This window comes from Capsicum annuum, chromosome 4 (genome assembly GCF_002878395.1).
Source record: "Capsicum annuum cultivar UCD-10X-F1 chromosome 4, UCD10Xv1.1, whole genome shotgun sequence".
In the NCBI taxonomy this organism is placed as follows: domain Eukaryota; kingdom Viridiplantae; phylum Streptophyta; class Magnoliopsida; order Solanales; family Solanaceae; genus Capsicum; species Capsicum annuum.
In genome coordinates this window covers 229,931,193-229,953,072 of record NC_061114.1, presented here as the reverse complement: position 1 = coordinate 229,953,072, position 21,880 = coordinate 229,931,193, and the positions used below count along the sequence as shown (strand labels likewise).

The 21,880-nt window shown below is 31.6% G+C and overlaps 2 protein-coding genes across 3 annotated transcripts; both read right to left on the bottom strand.

Annotated features, from left to right (window-relative positions):
• Nucleotides 1-40: 40 nt before the first annotated feature.
• Nucleotides 41-3,563, bottom strand: LOC107866843 (RNA pseudouridine synthase 2, chloroplastic). 2 transcript variants are annotated; one of them, XM_016712847.2, is made up of 8 exons: nt 3,212-3,563; nt 2,134-2,277; nt 1,475-1,714; nt 1,144-1,346; nt 836-914; nt 578-753; nt 383-485; nt 41-309 (listed from the first exon to the last, which is right to left on the bottom strand). In XM_016712847.2, the coding sequence occupies exons 1-8, from the start codon at nt 3,530-3,532 to the stop codon at nt 301-303; spliced, it is 1,275 nt and encodes a 424-aa protein (XP_016568333.1). In that variant the 5' UTR covers nt 3,533-3,563; the 3' UTR covers nt 41-300. The 2 variants fall into 2 exon arrangements, with proteins under 2 accessions (XP_016568333.1, XP_016568332.1); XM_016712846.2 differs by having other exon boundaries at nt 41-485.
• A 10,985-nt stretch (nt 3,564-14,548) lies between these two features.
• LOC107866845 (calcium-dependent protein kinase 29) lies at nt 14,549-20,549 on the bottom strand. Its single transcript, XM_016712849.2, has 8 exons — nt 19,553-20,549; nt 16,956-17,099; nt 16,179-16,331; nt 15,970-16,085; nt 15,722-15,889; nt 15,507-15,634; nt 14,889-14,988; nt 14,549-14,803 (listed from the first exon to the last, which is right to left on the bottom strand). The coding sequence occupies exons 1-8, from the start codon at nt 20,265-20,267 to the stop codon at nt 14,723-14,725; spliced, it is 1,605 nt and encodes a 534-aa protein (XP_016568335.2). The 5' UTR covers nt 20,268-20,549; the 3' UTR covers nt 14,549-14,722.
• Nucleotides 20,550-21,880: the final 1,331 nt, after the last annotated feature.

The following is a 21,880-nucleotide window of genomic DNA, read 5'->3' as shown; positions in this document are numbered from 1 at the left end:
TGCAGGAAAGGAAGAAAGAAGAAATCAGAAACAGCATACGTAAAAAAACAAGTATAGCAATAGATATTACTTTGGATAAAAGGAAATTACGTGATACCTAAATTATATTACTAGAAGTACGATAACACTTCGACTACCTAATAAATATCTACCGTAATAAACTCATGATAGCTATCTATTACATTATCAAAACTGTGTTTGAGCTGTCAGCGTATGTAAGAACTTTTGGTTGATTAGTTTCGAAGAATCTACGGCTCCTTTAGCATGTGTATTCATTCAAAACGATGCATCATGTTGAATTCACAATACCTGAAAGTAGATTACTCACATTGTGAGCCATGAAGGATAAAAACTAGAATTAGTAGTACTTTGGATGAGTAACCTTCTCAGTGTTAATGGCACGTAGCTCGCTTAAAATCTCAGCAAAATCAGGAGGCGGCAACCGCGTAAAGTGTATATTCTCGCCTGTGAATGGATGCCTAAATCTGCAAATCAGAATCACATGTTGGCAATTGTAGCATACGAGTATATTTTTTTTAGATATGCTGAATAGCTGCAACATAATATTCAAGTTTACCCAAGGGTTAAAGCATGGAGACAAGGTCTTTCAATTCGAGAAACCAATTGTGAAAGCTTCCCATGAAACCTTGGTGGCGTTTTAGGCTGAAGAAGCGAAAGGGCCATGTTCTTTGTACCTCCATACACTTCATCACCCATCAGAGGTATACCTAGGTACTTTGCATGAGCACGTATCTGTTTCATTAAATCAAGCGCTAAGATTAACGGGCTAGAAAGATTGAAGAGCATCAGCATGTGCACCTATGTGAAATTGTACCTGATGAGTACGGCCAGTTTCTAGCCTCCATTCAACCAATGCGGAGCCACCCCCAGCAAGTTCTTCGATTACTTTGTACCTGAAAATTACTTGATTTACTTGTCGTTGAAAGAATCACATCAGCATGTACGTTGAAGAGAAGCAGGTAGAACTTTTCCACAAGGATTTCACATTTATTTGGCGTGATTTTTTTTGTGTGTGGTTGCGAAGGTGGGATCTAAACGGAGCAGGGGAGAGCTGTGGAATTTCACATTCAAATACTAATTAACATATGGCAAAGAAAACAAAGTATGAAGAGTTTCCAGCACCTACTAACAGCATGACGGCTTTTTCCACTTTTAGGTGATCCAGGGATAGCAGCCATACGGATTCTGTTATTAGAATCACGGCCAATTGGAATATCAACGCGTCCTGAAACTGAGGTTGGTACCCCACAAGTAATGCTGACATAGACTCGCTTTATGGTATGTTTCTTAAACTGCTCAGCTAGATCGACAAGAGAATGTTCGTTCTGTAGGGACATGAAAGATATTTAAATTAGGCAAGATAGTGTAGTAACACAAGGACAAATTTCTTAAAAGGTGAGGGAGATATCTAGACAGGAATTACCCATCTTCAGAGCCTGTAAGAAGGAATCACCTTCGCTACAACAAGCAATCCACTTGTTCCTTTGTCTAACCTATGCACAATTCCTGGCCGAACAGATGGCTCACACATAACAGAAGAGTCGTAAGGAGATACGTTCAACTCATCATCAGAAGCATCCTCCACATCAGAAAGCACTTCCTCGCCCAAGAATGAACAAGTGGGAAGACTGCAGTGGTGAAGAATTCCGCTTACAAGCGTCCCAGTAGCATTTCCTGGTGCAGGATGAACTACCTGTAATGAAACAAAAATCCCATTAAGCTTTCTAAAACAGTAATGCAGCAGTTCAAACATCTGCATTATTGATTTCCATCTATCCATATCACCACTAGAACTAAGGAAATGGTTCAAGTTCACTGACATCATGAATTGGACTACTACATTAACTTCATGTATCAAAGTTCTCTTTCCTGGTTATGAGTATTTATATGGTTAATGAACCTCTGCTCTACAAATGAACAACAAAATAAAAGAGTCTTAAATCCAAGAGCAAATAATGGAGATAGCCGTTATCAAGCTCGACAACCCCTTTAGTATTCCATTATTTGTGAGAGTTCGGTCATTTGAAGAAAAGATAGTGATTTCAATCTTGTCCATTGTCTGAATAATATATCTCCATTTGCACAAAACAACTAGATGATATTAGAACTTACCATGTGAGCAGGCTTGTTAACGACAAGCACATGCTCATCTTCATACACTATATCCAAGGGTATATCCTCTGGTTCAGCTCTTAAAGGCTTCAAATCAGCTATTGTACAATTAACCTTATCCCCAGCTTTAACCTTATGTGACACCTGCAAAAGTAAAAATCAGATCTTTACCAACAAAACAAGAAAAAGAGTACAAAATTGAGAAAAATCCAGAATTTTAAGTCAGTAAATGATAGAGTACCATTGCACCCTCATCTTAATACAAATACTATCAGACTTCTCTATAATAGTCATACTCTAGTAGCGGAGCCACAGTGCTAGCTACGGGTTCTTTCCAATAGCTTTGGTTTAAATCATCTATTCAGAACCCAAGAAGCAAAAAAAGAAAATATTAACCAGAACTCATAAATTAAAAATTCTGGCTCCACCTCTATCTATAATAACATCCCACTATAATGGCCAAGCCTTCTTTGTAACCGATTTTTCATGTTGTCTTATTTTATACTCCCTCCGTTCACTTTTACTTGTCACATTTCAATTATCGAGAGTCAAACTGCATGAACCTTACCAACAATCTAAGATGTATATATTTTCATCATATTAATATGAGAAGAATTGCAACTTATAGTATTTCTCATCTAGTAGTCCATCATCTAATATAAAAATTTCAAAACAACCTCTCTACCTCTAAGGTAGAGGTAAGTTCCGTGTACAATCTACCCTCGGCAAATTTTGAGCCAAGGGTCAATAGGAAACGGTCCATAGAGGTAAGGTCCGTCCACATTCTACTGTTGTTGTTGCATTAATTTAATTGAATTTAATTCTGAAGATTAGTCAAATTGACTCGTGAAGTGAAGTGAAATGTAATATGTAAAAGTGAATCAATTCAATTGAATTTGGCTCTGAAGATTAGTCAAATTGACTCGTGAAGTGAAGTGAAACGTGGTAAGTAAAAGTGAATCAATTCAATTGAATTTAGCTCTCAATATTAGTCAAATTAACTAGTGAAACGTGATAAGTAAAAGTGAACGGAGTATATGCTCTAGCATTTCAAGTTTTGAGTGGAAAGCAATAAAACCTTATCAGTAACACGTCCATTAACGGAGACAAGGCCAGAGCGAATACTTGACTGAACACGAGCTCTACTAACGCCGTCAATACGGGAACTGATCCAACAATCTAATCTCAGCTTTCCAGTATTTCCATCTACTGTTTCTTCTAGCTTTACGCCGGAGTAATTGCACCTCCGGCCGGTAATTTCGTCCGGTGAGTCGTCGGAGTTTGAGTCTCCGGGGAATTTGGAAAATGCTCTGCAAATGAAGGTTGAAAATGTAGAAAGGGAAAATGGTTTAGGGTTTTGCGGGAGTAAAGAGAAAGATGACGTGTTGAGTGCCTGCATAGCTAATGTCCACCGATTTGGTGATGGAAGGGATTAGTGGTATTTATAGAGATACAAAGAACTAAGTGGCCGTTTGGATTTAGGCCGATAGATAAGTTATATCGGGATAAAATAAAAATACTTTCTCTGTTTTATAATTTTGATATATACATTAAAAAAAGTATTAAAAATATAAATTTAACATAACTTTTCATTTTTACCTCAAAAAAAGAAAAAGTTGACTTTGTAATAACTTTTTAAAAGTTAATTGATTGTCAAATCACAAGGGTAAATTTGAAAAAAAAAAATTAATGATTCACTTATTTTGAAACACCAATAAATATCCCAACAATTTACTTATTTTGAAACGGAGGGAGTAACTTTATTTTCTTGTTTGGCTGGAGGAATTAATTCATGGTGGGATAATTTATCCCAACTTATCTCATATACATGATCGGATAAGTTATGCCGGGATAAAATAAAAGATACTTTCTCCGTTTCATAATAAATGAATTGTTAAATTTTGACACACAAATTAAAGAAAAAATACTAAAAATATAAATTTAACACAACTTTTCATTTTTACCTTAAAAAACGAAAAAGTTGACCTTGTAATACCTTTTCAAAAGCTAATTGATTGTCAAATCATAAGGATAAATATGAAAAAAAATTCAACGATTCACTTATTTTGAAACATCAATAAATATTCCAGCAATTCACTTATTCTTAAACGGAGGGAGTAAATTTATTTTCTTGTTTCGCTGGAGGAATTAATTCATGGTGGGATAATTTATCCCAGCTTATCTCATATGCATGATGGGATAAGTTATCCCGACTAGTCACAGAATAACTAATCCCGATATTAATTATTTCGAAATAACAATTTTCAAACCAAACTAGCCCTAAATGAAATAAACAAAGAAATATTACAAAGGAAGAGATAACAAGAGCAATAGTACTCTTTCACTATTTTTAAGCATTAAAAATACGTCCATAAACATATTCATTAGTTGGAACTCTACTTTGAATCTACATAAGAATTTAAATTGGTTTACTAAATAAACTATATCCTTTTAACTTGTCATTAAATCGACTTTATATCCTTCGATTTTGGATATATACAAATTAATATTTAAATTTATATAAAGTTGAACAAATAAATATGCATTTTTTCCTTAATTTTCTCTCAAAATAACTCTAATATCCTTGATTTTAAATTAAAGAAACGACAACATCATAATACATGATTATTCAAGAGATCTTCTTCAACTTTTTTCTCCTTATTTTTCTCTCAAAATCACTCTTATATCACAAAATATAATCCTTGATTTCTTTGTGATAAATCATTTTTGCGGATTTTTCACCACAAAAAATCAGTTTAGGATATTTATTGACATTAGATTTTTTTAATTTTTTTTATATATTATGTCAGTTAGTCGTTAAATTTCTTCATTGTTCATATATTTTACAAATAAATAGAAAAGGGGGAGTACTCCCCCGTTTTTATAATTTTTTTCGTTTTTGCGGATTTTTATTTTATAATATAAATTTTTATATATTATGTAAGTCACTTCCCCATTTTTTTATTATGGATGATTTATCAAAAAAAAAAAGAGGAAAGAATTTTGCATCTTCTAGCAAGGCGGAAAGGAAAAAATATTTTAAGATATCTAAATCTAAAAGGGGGAGCAATGAAGTTGACAATGATTGCGAAGTCTTTTTGTATATATTCTCATGAAACAAAATTGTTGGTCAATATGCATTTTTGTTTGAATAAATGTAGATACGTATACTTTTTTTTGTAGAATAATATATGCATATATATACAGAGTTAGAGTGTATGTATGTATGTATGTATATACAGTTTGTATTTTTGATATATGTATATACAATTTACATATATGTATATACAGTTAACTTTCACATATACATTTTGAAGAATAATGCATATGTAGATATATACAGTTTTAGAGTGCATATATGCATATACATTCAAATTTGTTATTATGTAAAACATTCAAATTTGTATATACAGATATACAAACAACAGATATACAAATAATAAACATATATGTATATGTTTATTTCGTTTGCATATATGTATATACAGATATACAACCAGCAAATATACAAATATGTATATTTCGTTTCCATGTATATTTCGTTTATAAACAACATTCAAATTTGTATATACAGATATACAAACAACAGATATATAAATAATAAACAACAATTTTGATCTGAATGTATGTATATTTCGTTTTCAATATCGTTTACAAACAACATTCAAATTTATATATACAAATATACAAACAACAGATATACAAATAATAAACAACAATTTTGATTTGAATATATTTATACTTCATTTGCATATATGTATATATAGATATACAAACAACAGATATACAAATATCAAATTTATGTAAACTAATATACAAATATACAAACAATAGATATACAAATAATAAAAACAATCTTTGTAACCTTTAAAACAGATATACAAATACAATTATACACTTATGTTAGCAGATATACAAAAATTCAAATATACTATTAATAGATATACACAAAAAAATATTAAAAGACTGTCAATTGTATATTATGAAATATGCAGTAGAGTAATGAATGAATATATCACACAAATTGCAATTACAAATGGGATTTAGAAAAAAAAAAAAAAACTAACACAAACAAGGATTATAACCTTTTAACAACTTCTGCGAAAAAAAATTCAAAATTACGAAAATAAAAATTGAATACGAAAATTGAAACATAAAATTACTATTGAAGTTATTGTATACAAAAATAATAGTAATTAGAAAATTGACAATTTGAAAGTTTTTGAATTTTATATTGTGCATTCAATTTTGAAAATCTAATTTAAACCAATAATAAAATCAATTTTCATTATGTTGAAACTAAATCAATTTTTATTGCGTATTAGATTCAAAAAAGGATTTCAGTAAATAAATTCAAGTAAAAAAATAATTTGCGTAAATCGTATATACCAGAATTTTGTATGCATGAATTACCAACTTTCTCCTGTAGATCACAATTTTTTAAAAAAAATTATCAACTTTTGAGGGAGTAATTAACGCATACATTCATATTTATTGATTTGTTATATCAGAGAAATAAATGAAAAATTGGAGAAGATTAAGAACATTTATTACATTAAATTTTTTTTTTTAATCTCTTTTTGTTGTTATGGACTTTTCCTTCCTTTTTGTATATATATACATAAAACTGTCATTTATTTTGTCTATGAATTATAAATATGAAATTTAGAGTTGAAAATTAGTTATAAATACTCTAAGGAGACTATATGTGAAATTTTACCATAAAAAATTCACTCTAGTGTCTAAATTAATATTGGAGTACGATTAAAATCAAATCATCATCTAAATTAATATTGAAGTATGACTAAATTCAAATCATCATTGAAATGAGATTCTTTTTTCATTTCTAAAAGCTCTAGCCCTAATGGTGAGCATATCGCAAATATCTCACTACAGTCCATGTCAAGGGCGGCTCAATTATTTTAGTGCGAAAATTACTTGGAGGCCTTAAGGTTAAAAAAAAATCTCAAAAAAAAATCTATTTTTCTAGCATTTTTACATGCAAAATTAGTAATAATTTTCTTATTTTCTATTTCTTTTAATAATTTTTTTAAAATGATATTATAGTAAATTCATTTTATCTTTCTTTAGAATTGTTGATCTTAGGTAAGATTTTTTAATTTGAACTTTTAAAAATATATTTCTGTTGAGGCAATTGCTATAGGAACTGTTAACATTATTTTATAAGAATAATAAAAGAAAAACGAACTAATTATAGAAATATCTCTTTATCTCTGAAGTTCACTTATTTGAAAAAGCATCAAAATCAGGGGCGGACTCACGTGTTATTTTATGGTGCTCTGGTACCCATTAAACTCGACGTAGAATAGGTATTATTATATAAGAAACATTGAAAAATGGTATAAAAAATAAAAAAACACCCACAAAAATAAAACTTGTCTGGGGTGCTTTGGCTTTAGGTGGATTTTTTATGCTAGGTGCTTGAGATCGATTCCCAGCAGCCGTATTGCTTTTTTGTATAAAATTTTTTGTAACTTTTCAGTTACATTTAATGCACACACACTCACAAGACCCAATAGTACTCTTGTACACTAATACACATGCATGTTTGACCTCTTTTGTATTACTTTTTTTTTTTCTTAATTTATTAAACTAAAAGTACTTTTTGTATTTTTTAATTACTCAAACAAAAAATTTGAAAACCTTTTGGCCTTCTCCCCCAAAAATCTTACTCTTCCAAAATTTAAAAATCAAATTTTAATGTTGCATTTGAAAAGTTACATATTTATATTATGTCATTATTAGCAAATTATGTTAAAAAAAATTAAAGCCAGAGACGGAACTAGGATTTGAAGTCAGTGGGTTCTGAATTTAAAGAAATATAAAAAAATCAAAAAAAAATAAATATGTTGCAATGGGGTTCGACCACACACGAACCCGGCAGAAGAAAAGCCCTTAATGTTGGTCCATCTACCACTAGGCCAAGCGATAATATTTGTCAATGGGTTTACACTATGTAATCATATACATATATTCAAAATTTTAGTGTAAATATAAAGTTCACGTAAAAGTTACTGGATTCGCCCAAACACCCGTAGGGTACTGTAGCTTCGCCCCTGATTAAAGCACCCACAACCTTAAAATTCTGGGTCCGCCACTGATCAAAATCTTTTTATTTCCTTGAATATGTTGATTAGAGTATTATTTTTTTACTTATACTACTTTCCCTTAACACCTTGAATTTTGAGAATAAGTCTAAATAGACAATATCAAAAATATTATTATATTTTAAGAAAAATTCAAAGTTAAGATAATATCGTTACAAATTCTTGTCATCTAACAATTTCAAATAAGTATTGGACTTAAAACTGCAGCAATATTTCGTGAATTTGAAAAACTTCAAAAAAACTATTTACACTTCAAATCACTCACAAAATTAAATAATAAATCTAATTTCTATTTTTGTCCAAACAAACTCCAATTTGATATATCATTTTCAATTTGAAAATAAATATTCTTTTCCCAAATTTCATATTTTCGTATGTCGAAACATCTACCTATTATTTCTAAAAATGAGCCCAAAAAAATTCGGGGCCTAAATCAAGTGCCTGTGCTTCACCATGGAGCTGGCACTGGTAGATAGACCCTCTTGTTAAAAATATGAATTAGAAGAAAAAATAATAATGAATGATGCAAATGATATTCTAAGAATCGAAGAAGATCGACAAAGGGAACACAACGACCCAACCGCTGCACGGGAGGTGGGTGGAAATTTGCATCCTAGTTTAACCACTCAAGCAGCTATTGTTCAGTTAGAAAATTTGGTGAACAGTCAAAGCGATTTCACACTGAGCAAAAATAACTGGCAAATGGCTTCTCTGGTGATACTCTAGGATTTTTGCTACAATTTTGATCTTACGCCTTCTATTATTTTTACTGTGGTAAGCTGTTCTTTAAATCTTGACATGATATGCAGGGGCGCCTCAATAAAATTAGTAGTCTAAACCAGATCTTAATAGGAGTTCATACATCTACAAACATGCATGTAAAAATACTACTGTAATAATTTGGAGTTCGTCGTATTTGTTGCTTAGTAGTTGTTTCGGTGTAGTATTTTTAAAAGACACTTAACCTTTAGTTTCACATATTAATATGATTATTAGTAAAAAGATTAATTCTTGTTAATAAGATATTAGTCATTTGTTTGCAATGCATTAACTTGAATGTTGTTGTTAAAACTTTATTTATTAATATAGAGTTTGGGTTGTTTAGTTCAAAATTCTAAAATATTTCTTGTTAAAATGAGTTTTTTTTCTCCTTTTCATTATTATTATTTCTTAGATATTTTTTAAAAATATATTTCACAATCTTTATTATTATTTCAAGTGAATTAAGTTGAAATTATAGAGTTTACTATTAAAAATTTTGAGGCCTCAAAAAGCGAAGGCTTTACCCTGAGCCACCCATGGTCCATGTTGATGGATATGGATTGAATTGCTTCAAAGTCGCATTGCATGGAAAAAATCGCATTGCACGATCCATGTTGATGGATTGAATTGCTTCAATATCGCATCGCACGGTCCATGTTGATGGATTGAATTGCTTCAAAATCGCATCGCACCGTCCATGTTGATGGATTGAATTGCTTCAATATCGCATCGCACGGTCCATGTTGATGGACTGAATTGCTTCAATATTGCGTCGTTGAAGGACCTCACTTTTTGTTTATATTTGGATTAATAAGAGTATTGTCGAGCCGATTCACATACACACTACTATTTTAATGGACAGTTGCAGATTCACATACACCTTTAATATGTGTGTTTGAACACAATAGTATAACTATGCTAACTTAAATTGATTTGGTATAACCACTTTGTAGGCGTAGATATTCACCCTTTTTTTCTATAGAAAATTTGAATTAAAACCTAATTAGACCACAAGTTCGAGTACAATAACCGTGCTTAGTGTCACAATCCACTTGATGTTCTTTTCCTCTTAACAATCAAAACTCAAAAGTTTTAGCAATTGATAGTTGTACTGAAAAGGATGTCATTGTTACTTTCGTTTCTACTTCGGGTACACAGAATCAGTATATGCAGAACATTAACTTCAACTAGAGTTCAAGTATAAAGAAGAACACAATGAAATATATCAAATACCCTCAACACAAGATCAAAATGACCTTTCCAAAAGGTGTATTTTTTTCTTTCAGAAATTAAGATGAAATAGAAAATAGTCAAGTCATCCGAATTCACGGAGTTTCCTTAAGGAAATAATTCCCGTCACTGTGCCCGAGGTTGTGGAATTTTTCCTCTCAGAATAAAATGGCTAAACAGACCAACTGTAGCGGTACCTCAAACGGTTGGAATATCTTCGAACGCACAGAACATTTTGATTGATCACACAGAGTAATTTGGAAGACAAGAAGTAATTTTGTATTCTGAAATTTTCGTATGTAAACCTGTGGATGAAAGCAGGTTTATATAGCCACAAGATGCCTCTTCTGAAAAGTGACAAAGGTTCATCTAAAAGGTGTAACCTTTTTTGAAAATTCATGCCATTTCGTGAATAAGTGTGTAAAGCTGTGCAAAAATCGAACCGACCGATAAAAATGTTATTGGGTTATCGGGTTAATGGTTTTTTATTGGTTTTATAAAAAATTTTATTGGGTAAACGGTTTGGTATCAGTTTTAGCTTATTGGGTTATCGGTTAAACCGATAACCCAATAAGGATACACTTAGTGATTTTTTTATCCCTATCTATCTATCTATAGAGAGAGATATGTGTATGTATATAGATTATATGCATTACTAATTCATAATTCAGTGATTCACAAAGTATTAACCTATTCAGGGCAACAAAGGTACAATATAAAGTTTGGCTATTATCGTAATAAAAAGCTTGAAGCATTTATAACTTCCAACAATTAGGATTCAATTTTTTTCTTAACTAACATTCAATTCAAGTTTGAAGATTCTTGTAAACTAAAATGCATTGCGTAGGTTTTGACGGTAATTAAGATTTCATTTTTTTATGCTAGTTGTTACTATTTTTATTTTATAAGTATTTTCTTATTGGTTAAACCGAAAACCGAACCGTTAAGGATCAAAAACTGATAAACCGAAATCGATAAGAAAATATCTTATTGGTTGATTATTGGTTTTACATATTTAAAAACCGAAAATCGATAAACCGAACCAGTAGCACGTAAAACCGAACCGAACCGACCGATGCACATCCCTATAAGTGTGTCAGTTCGTCGAAATAATGCATCAATTCATCGAAACAGTGCATCAGTTCATCGAAACAGTGCATCAGTTCACCTAAACAGTGGCACCAAGTATTGCATCAGTTCGAACTTCTGTATGCATGTATAAATGGAGTCCCAAAATCAGAAAATATTTTACTGCATTTTTTTTGTATTTTCGGATTAGATTTCAGTCTGGATTTCTTTATTTCCGTCAAATAAACTTTGTCCAAAAAGATAGATCTCATCGAGAGATCATTTGCCAAATCCAAAGCCAAGCCGAGCAAGCAACGACAACGGCGCGAGGCATCTCTTATTTCTTGCATCACTTACCATGTGGAGTAAGTGTTCTTATTATAAACACTCCAAAGTTCCCTTCTCCCACCAATGTTCTCTTCTCCCACCAATGTGGGAGAATTAGTGAACTTTTCAATTTGGAGTACATTTTCTAAATTGGGTGTCTCCTTTCCTCCACACTTCATGTACATTTTGAACCCAACAGTGATTATATGTGACATATAATTTCTACATTCTAACTATTGAAATTATGTAGCTTGCTACGTAAAAGTAACTCAGTCTTATGATCTATTTAAATCACTATGTTCCTCGGATTCTTCAAAACGCCAACTGCTACGTGTATGATCTTGACATCTAATTTGCTTCACATCATGATCTGCAGTTCCTCTTCTCATCATCGTGACAAACTTTTCCTAAATTATTAGCCCGTCCTAAATTTATGAAAACAGAAATTATATAAACAAACTTTGTTGCACTGAAATAACCAGACTTAGAGAATGCAAGATTAGGTTATTACTTTGTTGATAGTTTCAAGACTAGGTTATTACTTTGTTGATACTTTGAAGACTGAGGCTTCAAATCAGCTATTGTACCATTAACCTTATCCCCACCTTTAACCTTATGTGACACCTGCAAACGTAAAAATCAAATGTTTACAAGAAACAAAGCACAAACTGAGAAAAATCCTGATTTTAAGCCAGTGAAGAATTGTAACTTATATAGTACTTTTCTTTTAGTATTCAAAGATCTAAATTTATAATTTAAAATTATCAAAACAGCCTCTCGATCTATCTCTGGATAGCTATAAAGCTTGCGTACACACTATCCTCGGAAATTTTTAAGCTGAGAGTCTATAGAGGTAATATTTACGTACACTCTACCCTCCCCTTTTGGGGTGTGTTATTGTCTTTGAATTAATCTAATTCAATTCAGTTTTGAATAGTACTCAAACTAACTCTCGTGACGCGAAGCGTGAGTACCTTATCAGTAACGCGTCCATTGACGGAAACAAGACCAGAGAGAATACTAGACTGAACACGATCTCTCTTAACGCCCTTTAATTGAGAACTCACCCAAACATCTAATCTCTGCTGGCATCAACAGTTTCATCGAGCTTTACGCCGGAGATCTTAGACCTCCGACCAGTACTTTCAACCGGTGAGTTATCGGAATTTGAGTCTCCGGCGAACTTGGAAAATTCTCTGCGAATGAAGTTTGAAACTCTACAAAGGGAAAAGAGTTTATTAGGGTTTTGTTGGAGTAAAGAGAACCATGTTGTGTTGAGTGCCTGCATGGCCATAAGAGAATAAGAGCAATACTATTTTCATATTACAAAGAGGTATTTATAAGGTTAATTAGTTTCTTGGGGACAAAGCAATTAGAACTTTGAGATCAATTGAAACTTTTATTAGTAGTTTTTCTTATTTGAACTATATATGGAGGTAATCTATAATACTTATTTGATGCAACGTAACTAGAAGAAGAGTAAAACACCTTACGTGAAACTTTTAATTTAATTTAATGAAAATTGATATGACAAAAAGGCAAAAGAAGAACAAGTTATTTATAATTATAATTATAATTATAATTATAGTCTGAAAATAAGAAAATTAAATACTACCTTTAATAATGTCCTTAGTTAAAAAAAACAGAACACTGCCTTAAATAATTTAATGTTATAGTTGATTTTACTTTTCCCAAAAGAACAATAAAAAATCTTCCATATTTAGAGAATTCCTTTTTTGAAGGAAAAATATTTTTGGACTTCTATAAATTGAGTGTTTTCCTTTCTCTCAATTTTTTTTTGTTTTGTTTTTTATATCCATTTTGTAGGTCAATTATATTGATTGATCAACAATTTAGTATATTATAAGTTTTTTTTTTTTAAAAAAATAATATATCTTTGTTATGATATTCAAAATTTCTTTGTTAGCTTCCCGACGAGGCCCTATTGTTTCGATCTCAACAAGTAATTTAATGTAATTTTGTCATAATGATAATATGAATTGTTCGACAGAGTTGGTGAATCCTAAATTTGTGCGGGATGTATAATTATGTGGTTGAATATGTTTTAGTCACAATTTTCACCAAGAAATTGCATTTGTAGAGGTTTTTGTATTTATATCAACCATACAAAGTTGAGTATTGATACATATTTTAACTCAATGGGTTGGTATCGATGTGTTAGGTTATTTTTTTTATTTGATTATTACTATTTTTTGAACTCAGAATTTATTAAAAATAATCTTTTACCTCGTAAAAATAGTAGTAGCAAGGTGGTGATAAGTTCTACTGCTACTAATGTTGTTATTGTTGCATATATATATATTAAATGTGAATGTATGTTGTTGTAATGGTAAGGGGTTTGTTTGGACGTCTACCTAGATGCCTATCTCCTACTATTTCTTGTTATATTCTCATCGCTATTAATTTCATTATTCATGAATGTGTTTGTGAAGTATTTTTTTTTCTTGAGATGTCATTGTTGTTGTACACATATTATATCTACTCTGTTGTCGATATGATCGATCAAAAGGAAAATGTCGCTGTAAACATACTAATTTGAAGAAATATGACAGTGAGGACCTGAAATTATTTTGGTATAAAAGGTAAATTCTCAAACTGCCGACCACTAAAATTGTGGTAAGTACTCCTTAATGTCTAATCAGAGTTTTGCAAGTTGGCGTCTTTATTTTTTTAATATAGAACTGGTTGTCTTTGTGTTTCACTGGGCACTAGAAACACAAGCAGATGCTGCAATTCTCGTAGTTGATGCTTCAACAGCTACGTGTTGGATCTGATATGAGTATGGTAATGCTTTTGAAGAGTTGAGCAACAAGAGGACTTAAACATGATTTTGCATGCATTCTTATTTAACTATCACTTAATTTCACAAGGGTAAAACCTTAAAGCAAGGTGCAACTCATTGCATTTTTTCTCGCTTAATTCAATATTCAAATACAGTTATAAACAAGTCTGTTGTTATTTCACTTACAATTTTTACACAATGGGAAAATCTTATTCAGGGAAAATGCTTGCACGCAGTTGTACCATACAGATGAAGAAATGGTCGTCAATTTTCATCTAATTTGCTTCGCTTCATGATCAGTAGTTCCTCTTCTCATCATCGCGACAAATTCATCGTAGTTTATTAGCCCGTCCTACATTCATGAAAACAGAAATTATGTGACAAACTTTGTTGCAGTGAAATAACAAGATTTAGAGAATTCAAGATTAGCTTATTACTTTGTTTGTGTCAACATCATCTAGGATTTCATCTATTGTAGCCTCATCTCCCATTCCATATTCTTCCATAGCATGTCTAAGTTCATCTCTTGTAATAAACCTGGCATAACAAAACAAGCAGTACAAAACAGTTACGTTACTTTGTAAGTTCTCAACAACAAGAACATTTCACTCTTAATAACAACACCATTATTGAGAGGTCTGACTGTATTTGCAAATTAGGATGCAGGTTCATAGTTCTCAAGAAACATGACCTTCGGGTGGTTGTGGGGGCATGGGCGGTTGCATTGTCTGACGGAGGTTCAATTGAATCCCGTTTATTGAAAAATTATATTGTGCAAATGGGGACGAAAACCATATTTCGGTATATATATAATTTGTGTAATTTAAGGAATACTTCTAATGTAACAATAACTGTCACACAGAAGTTGCTTTTAGTTAATGTTTGAATCCTAGGTGTGGCATTCTTGCATTTTCTTGAATCCCCTCGTTAGAATTTCTAACTCAGTTACTGGTCGAGGGAGCTGAGACAAGCTTTGAAAATCACCGTAGTGTTGTTATATTGTGCCTTTGGAACATGACAAGTTCGACATTAAGAAAAATGGAGAAAACACATACCCGCTATTATCCTTGTCAAAAAATCGGAAAGCCTTGTACAAGTTCTCTTCTCTTTCAAGTTTGTGTCTATGCATCGTAGCAGTAATGAACTCGATGTAGTCTATAGTCCCACTGTTGTCAACATCCGCCTGGAATAACGAAAATGTCAATCCAAAAAAAAAGTATACATTGTAACAAAATCGACACAAATAAATCAAACGTTACAAAATTCTTACTGCTTCCATCAGCTGTTTTATTTCAGCTTCAGTGAGCTTGGATCCCAGCCTAGACAGTCCTGTTTTAAGTTCTTCGTAAGTGATTGTACCGCTCCCATCAGTATCCATGTTATTGAACATCTGCTTCAGTCCCTTGATTTCTTCTTCCGATAAGTTTTCTGCAATAACCTTCAAGTAATTTTGTATATTTCAGCATCAAAACGGAGAGAGTAAGCATTCACATAACAGCAATATCAATACGTCTGTACCTTAAGAGCGAGTTTCTTCATCTTGTTCGCTGCTCTAAATTGCTTCAGCCTTAACAAAACAGCGCTATCAATAGGCTTGTCCGATGCTTCACCATCTTTCTTGAGCCACGGATGTCCTGGATCATACATTATCATATATCCGGATTATATTATCAATTCAACTATTACAGTAAAGTCTATGACGAGTAAAGCTTAGTATATGCACATACCGAGGGCTTCATCTGCAGTGATCCGTCTTCTAGGATCCATCGTCAACATTTTCCTCACGAGATCCTTCGCTGAGGAAGAGATAGAAGGCCAGGGAGATGATTCAAAATCCAACTTGCCTTTAACAATTTCTTCAAATATGCCCTTTTCAGTTTCTGATGACAAGTACAAGTACAAAGTAACACATGAAATTGTCAAATCAAGAAAGCAGAATATTAATAAGTTTGTCACTTCACATCCACAAATAATGACATATTAAAAGTGAGGTACAACACAAGCAACAAAAGATTAATTAGTTCTTCAAAATGGACATACCTTATTTTCCAAATCAGGAATTTCACTTTTTACATGTAGTTATCTTCAAAACTAGCATAACTAATATCACGTTTGGTAGCATTTTAGTTGTGAATAAAATTCCGGACATCAAGTACGGTGTTCGGTTACCAGCTCACAATTTCTGCATAACTAATATATGTATATGTATTATTTTACCCATAGTAGAAGATGGAATAACAAGTGCATTAATAACAAAACACTGCATAACTCTAACCAACAACGAAACAACCCCTTAGCGTAGAGAAGTTAAACCTCATCATAAATTTCATAAGAGAGTTGTTAGCAACTAAAAACTTTACCAATCTACCATATATACACATTAGTATAGGACAAAAAGAAGCAGAAACAGCGCTCGCTAATCACTTTTCGGTCCTGTCTTTGAAAAATTATACAAGTTGAAAAGTGATTTATTTGTTTACCCGAAATGATGAAGAGGTACTTACCGGCCCAGAAGGGAGGAAATCCACTTAGTAGAATGTACAAAATAACTCCAGCACTCCACACATCTATTTCCTTCCCATAGTTACGTTTCAACACCTCAGGGGCAACATAATATGCACTTCCAACAATATCCTTGTAAATTTTTCCTGCAATAATTAATTCACTAAAATCTATAGTAATTATTATTACAAGTTGGTAATCAAAATCTTTAACATATTTATACTCCAAGTAAATATTTCTTGTGAAGACTAAAAAGACTTTATTATGCTCAATTTCAACATGGTAGATAGACAATAAAAGGTAGTTCGGGCCATTAAGCTCCAACTATGCGTAGAGTCCGGGAAAAGACAGAGTCACAATTCCATTAAACATGTCTACTATATCTCACTAATTTAATATTAGAGCATCTAATTAGGAACATATATAGTCAGATAGATAACTACTAACATCTATCGTTTTGAAGTAGCCAGAAATCATTAGACAAATAAACAACCTTAAATTGATTACTAAATTAAAATTAAATTAATAGAATTATACAACAATAAAACAAATTATTATGTAAAATGACCCAAGATACCCAAGATGCATGTCGCACAAAAGCAACAAATTGAATATTTAAAGTGATACGACATTTTTCCTTTTAGTATGTCTAGTAGAAAATGACACCTCTCTATTGTAAATATTTAATTAGTACTCTCTGTTTAAAAAAGAATGATCATTTTTTTTTTTTTAATCAATTTTGAAAAGAATGATTTTTTTCTTTTTTAGCAAATTTTAAATTTTAACTTTTCAAGTGACATGTTTAAGACCATAAGATTGAAGTGCATTTTGATACATTTGACATATCTTTAATTTAAGACCACAAAATTCAAAAGTCTTCTATATTTTCTTAAATTTCATGTCGGAGGGCGTATGTTTTCATCTTTAAAAACATTACTTATTGAAATCCACAGTCATTCTTTAATAAATAATCACTATGAATCATACTCAATAAAATTAGACCAATCCTCAATACATAAATTCATTCATTTACATACAAAGACAGAAAATAAAAGACACACGAAAGTCTTACAGCACTTATTTCACAAAATAAAAAAGAAAAGAAAAGAAGGGGACTATAGTTTTGAACTCCATTATTTCATTTAGTATGTTGCTGGTTCTACACGGGGGACATAGGAAAAAAATAAACATTGACCTGTCACTTTCTATTGACTACGTCAACCATCTAATTATGTAAGTCTTGCAAACTCGGGACCAAAGTCTAGCTACCTGTCCCATCAAATTGACACTTTGTATTCTTCTTCAGGCCCAATATATCCCAACTACTACAACACTCACTCACGTTTTAGTGACGTGAGCGAGTTGATCGGATGATAAGCATTTTTCATTTTTTATTTTAAGGTTGTGAAGTTTGGGTCGTTAAAGGAGCAAAAAGGGTGGAAGCTCTTAATAAGGGCTAAAATGACAAAAGACAAGATGGAGTTGCTCGAATAGAAAATATCGTTCACTTTCAATCTAGGGTTGGGAGTTTGAGTCACCAGAGGAGCAAAAAGGTCTCTCTACTTATGATTTTCGTATACTTTAAACCGCGTAAAGGAGCAGTAAGTCATAAGTCTCCATCTCAAATTCTCATTTGGTACGTGAGATAAAGATACACCGATCGAAAACTAAAATAAAAATATATGTTAGTTCTCCATCATTTTGAACAGGTTTAATAAGAGCCTTGATCAACCTATAGGCTGCTAAAACATTAATAAAGATTAAACAACAAATAAAAAAAGACCAGATGAGCAAATCATCATTTAATAAAGATTAAAGAATTTGAGTGACTAATCACCTTAATCAACCCATAATCAAGCTTTTAACTAATTTGGCCACTAGACACACTTCTACTCTAATTCATATTATCATCAATTATTCTGAATATTTAAAGACTATTCAAGGGTTGCTTTGTCAGATGATCCTTCAACTAGTACGTGTACTTATTATTTCAGAAAGTCACATTTATTTGTGTAAAAAAATTGAAATCAAGTAAATGTTTTTCTAAAATAATAAACTATAAATCAATCCCTATACGCAGCCAGGCAATCAAGCTTGCTTTCAAAGTAGTTATCACATTACATCAAAGAGAATAATATAACATGATTGATGTGTAAGTGAGCAAATTAAAAAACCATAGAAAGCCAACAAGGATTGTGATTGAGAGGGCAAAGGCGTACTACATTTTTAATTAGAGATAACCATCTTTGTTAGAAAATGTTTTATCCCGATGAGCGAGTTTTCAACTGAAATTCAAATTTAATCAAAATCCAATATAAATACCGAACATCATATTAAAGAAAAAAAGAGGAGAGTAGAAGAGAATAACTTCTTGAAAAACAACTTGGTGCACAAAGTATCCAGGGTCAACACGATTCGAAAAAGGGTCACAATCAAGGGACGTGACATAGATAGTCTAACCTAATGCAAATATTAGTAGTCAAACCCATAAGATATACGTCACACAGAAACAACTTTATGACTGGTCCAAAACTCCCTTCACATTTGAGTAAAAATATTGATAACAAAGCAGCAGGGAGAAATTTTGATAGTAACTAACCTTCTTCAATGAAAACAGAGAGGCCAAAATCAGTAGCCTTCAATGGAGAATCATCATCTTTACTAACCATCAAGAAATTCTCAGGTTTAAGATCTCTATGCATAACACCCATAAAATGACAAGCATGAACCACATTCACTATTTGTCTTCCAATTCTTGCTGCTTCTTTCTCTGAATAATTCCCTTTTACTGTTATCCTATCAAAAAGTTCACCACCAGAACACAACTCCATGACCAAATGCAAGTTATTTTTATCCTCATAAGCACCTTTAAATTCTACAATATTTGGTTGTCCACTTAAATATTGAAGTATAGTAACTTCCCTTCTAACATCTTCAATGTCCTTTTGTGTAACCAATTTCCTTCTTGATATTGACTTACATGCATATTTTAATCCAGTTGCTTTCTCAGTACAAAGATATGTTATCCCAAATTGACCTCTACCCAATTCTTTATCAAGATCATATATTGTCTTGATGTCAGTATAAGGCTTTCCTAATATTTGACCAAATTGATTAGTACTTGATGACGAGGAAGTACTAGTCCTTGGCATAGGCATGTACGACGATATTGGTGCTGGTGGTGATTCTTCTGGATATTTTTGAGATAATATAGGAACAGGATGATATTCAGGAGATGCTGAAGGAGATGATGAAATCGGAACATCTTTATAATTTGGACAACAACAACATGCTTTACTAAAACAAAGTCCCATTGGTGACTTTTTTTTTGAGACAACAAGGAGAAAGAAAATGAATTTCTTTTTTTTTTTTTTTTTTTTGTGAGAGATTTGATGGATATTTAAGAATGTGTTAGATGGGGATTTTTGAGATTTTGCTAATAGAGTTTTGCTTTTAGAGGTGCTTTGCTTTGGCTTTGCCGTGTCCACTTTGGATATATTGTTGCTCTGCCTTTGGTTTATTCTTACTTTTTGCTGCCTTATGGTTTATTCAAACTCAAATGTGAACAAGACGTGGACGAGGTATCAATATCAGGTAACTCTGTTCATAATACTCAGATGAGTTTATGTATATCTAGACTATTTTATGGAATACTTGCTCGACAGTAACTCTATCTATCAAGACTTAGACGGATGTAAATAAATGATTACTTAATATTTTTACGCGTATTAACATTTAAACCTGAAACCTCATAGTGTTTAGTGGTCGATCATTCGGCTACGTCTAAATCCGAATAAAGGAATTTAGAAAATTATAACAGTGTCCAAAATAGTATATTTGAAAGGAAAAAATGCATAAAGTATCAAACTTAAGCATAAAATTACAAAAAATAACAACAATTTTATTAAATTACATTTTGTAACATCCATAGCATTATTTTATGTGGTCCCTACTTTTTGCCCACTTGAAGAAATTATTGTCATTTTCTCTATTTTCACGCTATTAGCCTTCTCTTTCATTATTTTGAAAGATTTTTTTCCGTTTTTTTCGCCCTAAACGATATCTTCCCGCTCCAATTTTTTTTCACTTTGCACGATTTTAGCATCATCAGTAAAGATTATCTTCATCTATTTCAGGTAACTCTTAATTTAACTATTGTATGTTAGCATTTTTTTTTTTGGATAAATTTCAAAATTAGCATATTCTAATATATCTCAAAATCAGAATTTAAGATTTTTGATTTTAATGGCGGAACAAACACCAAAATCACGAACATATAGTGGTATAAGTAATTCGAATTTGGTCTATGATTGTGGACCATCTTCTAGTCTTGGATTAACTCAAGAAAATGTTGTTAAAAAGTTGTTTCAAATTCTTTACAGTCGAAGAAATCTGAGAAATCGGAGGAGATTAGATCGACGTTTCGCAACGATCCGCTGAAGATGAAAAAAATTTTGAAAAAAAAAAAACGTTGAAAAAATTTCCTTCTCAGAAGGAAAAAAATCAAAAAAATCCTGAAGAAAAGGAAAGCGAAAGAAATTGAAGGTTTGACTAAGGTTGATGAGGATGTTCAGATCTCTTTTGATGATGATTCTGAAGATGTTAGCGAGGAAGAGGTATTTTTTTGTTCTAAATGTATTTTTGAGTAAAATGTATTTTTGCCCTAAATAAAGATGTTGTTAAAGTTGTAAGTTATATGTATTTTTTTTTTTTATGTAATTAATATGTATTTTGATGTTATAATGATATTTACGTATTCAATGATAATTTGTGAAGATGATATATGTATTGAAGAGGATGTTCAGATATTTGTTGGATATATATATTTTTAGTATATATGATATGTATTTTTCAGTGTTGGTTTCAGTTTTGATACTATAAAAATACATATGCATGTTAGTTTAAGCTTAAATACCAGAACAGTCTA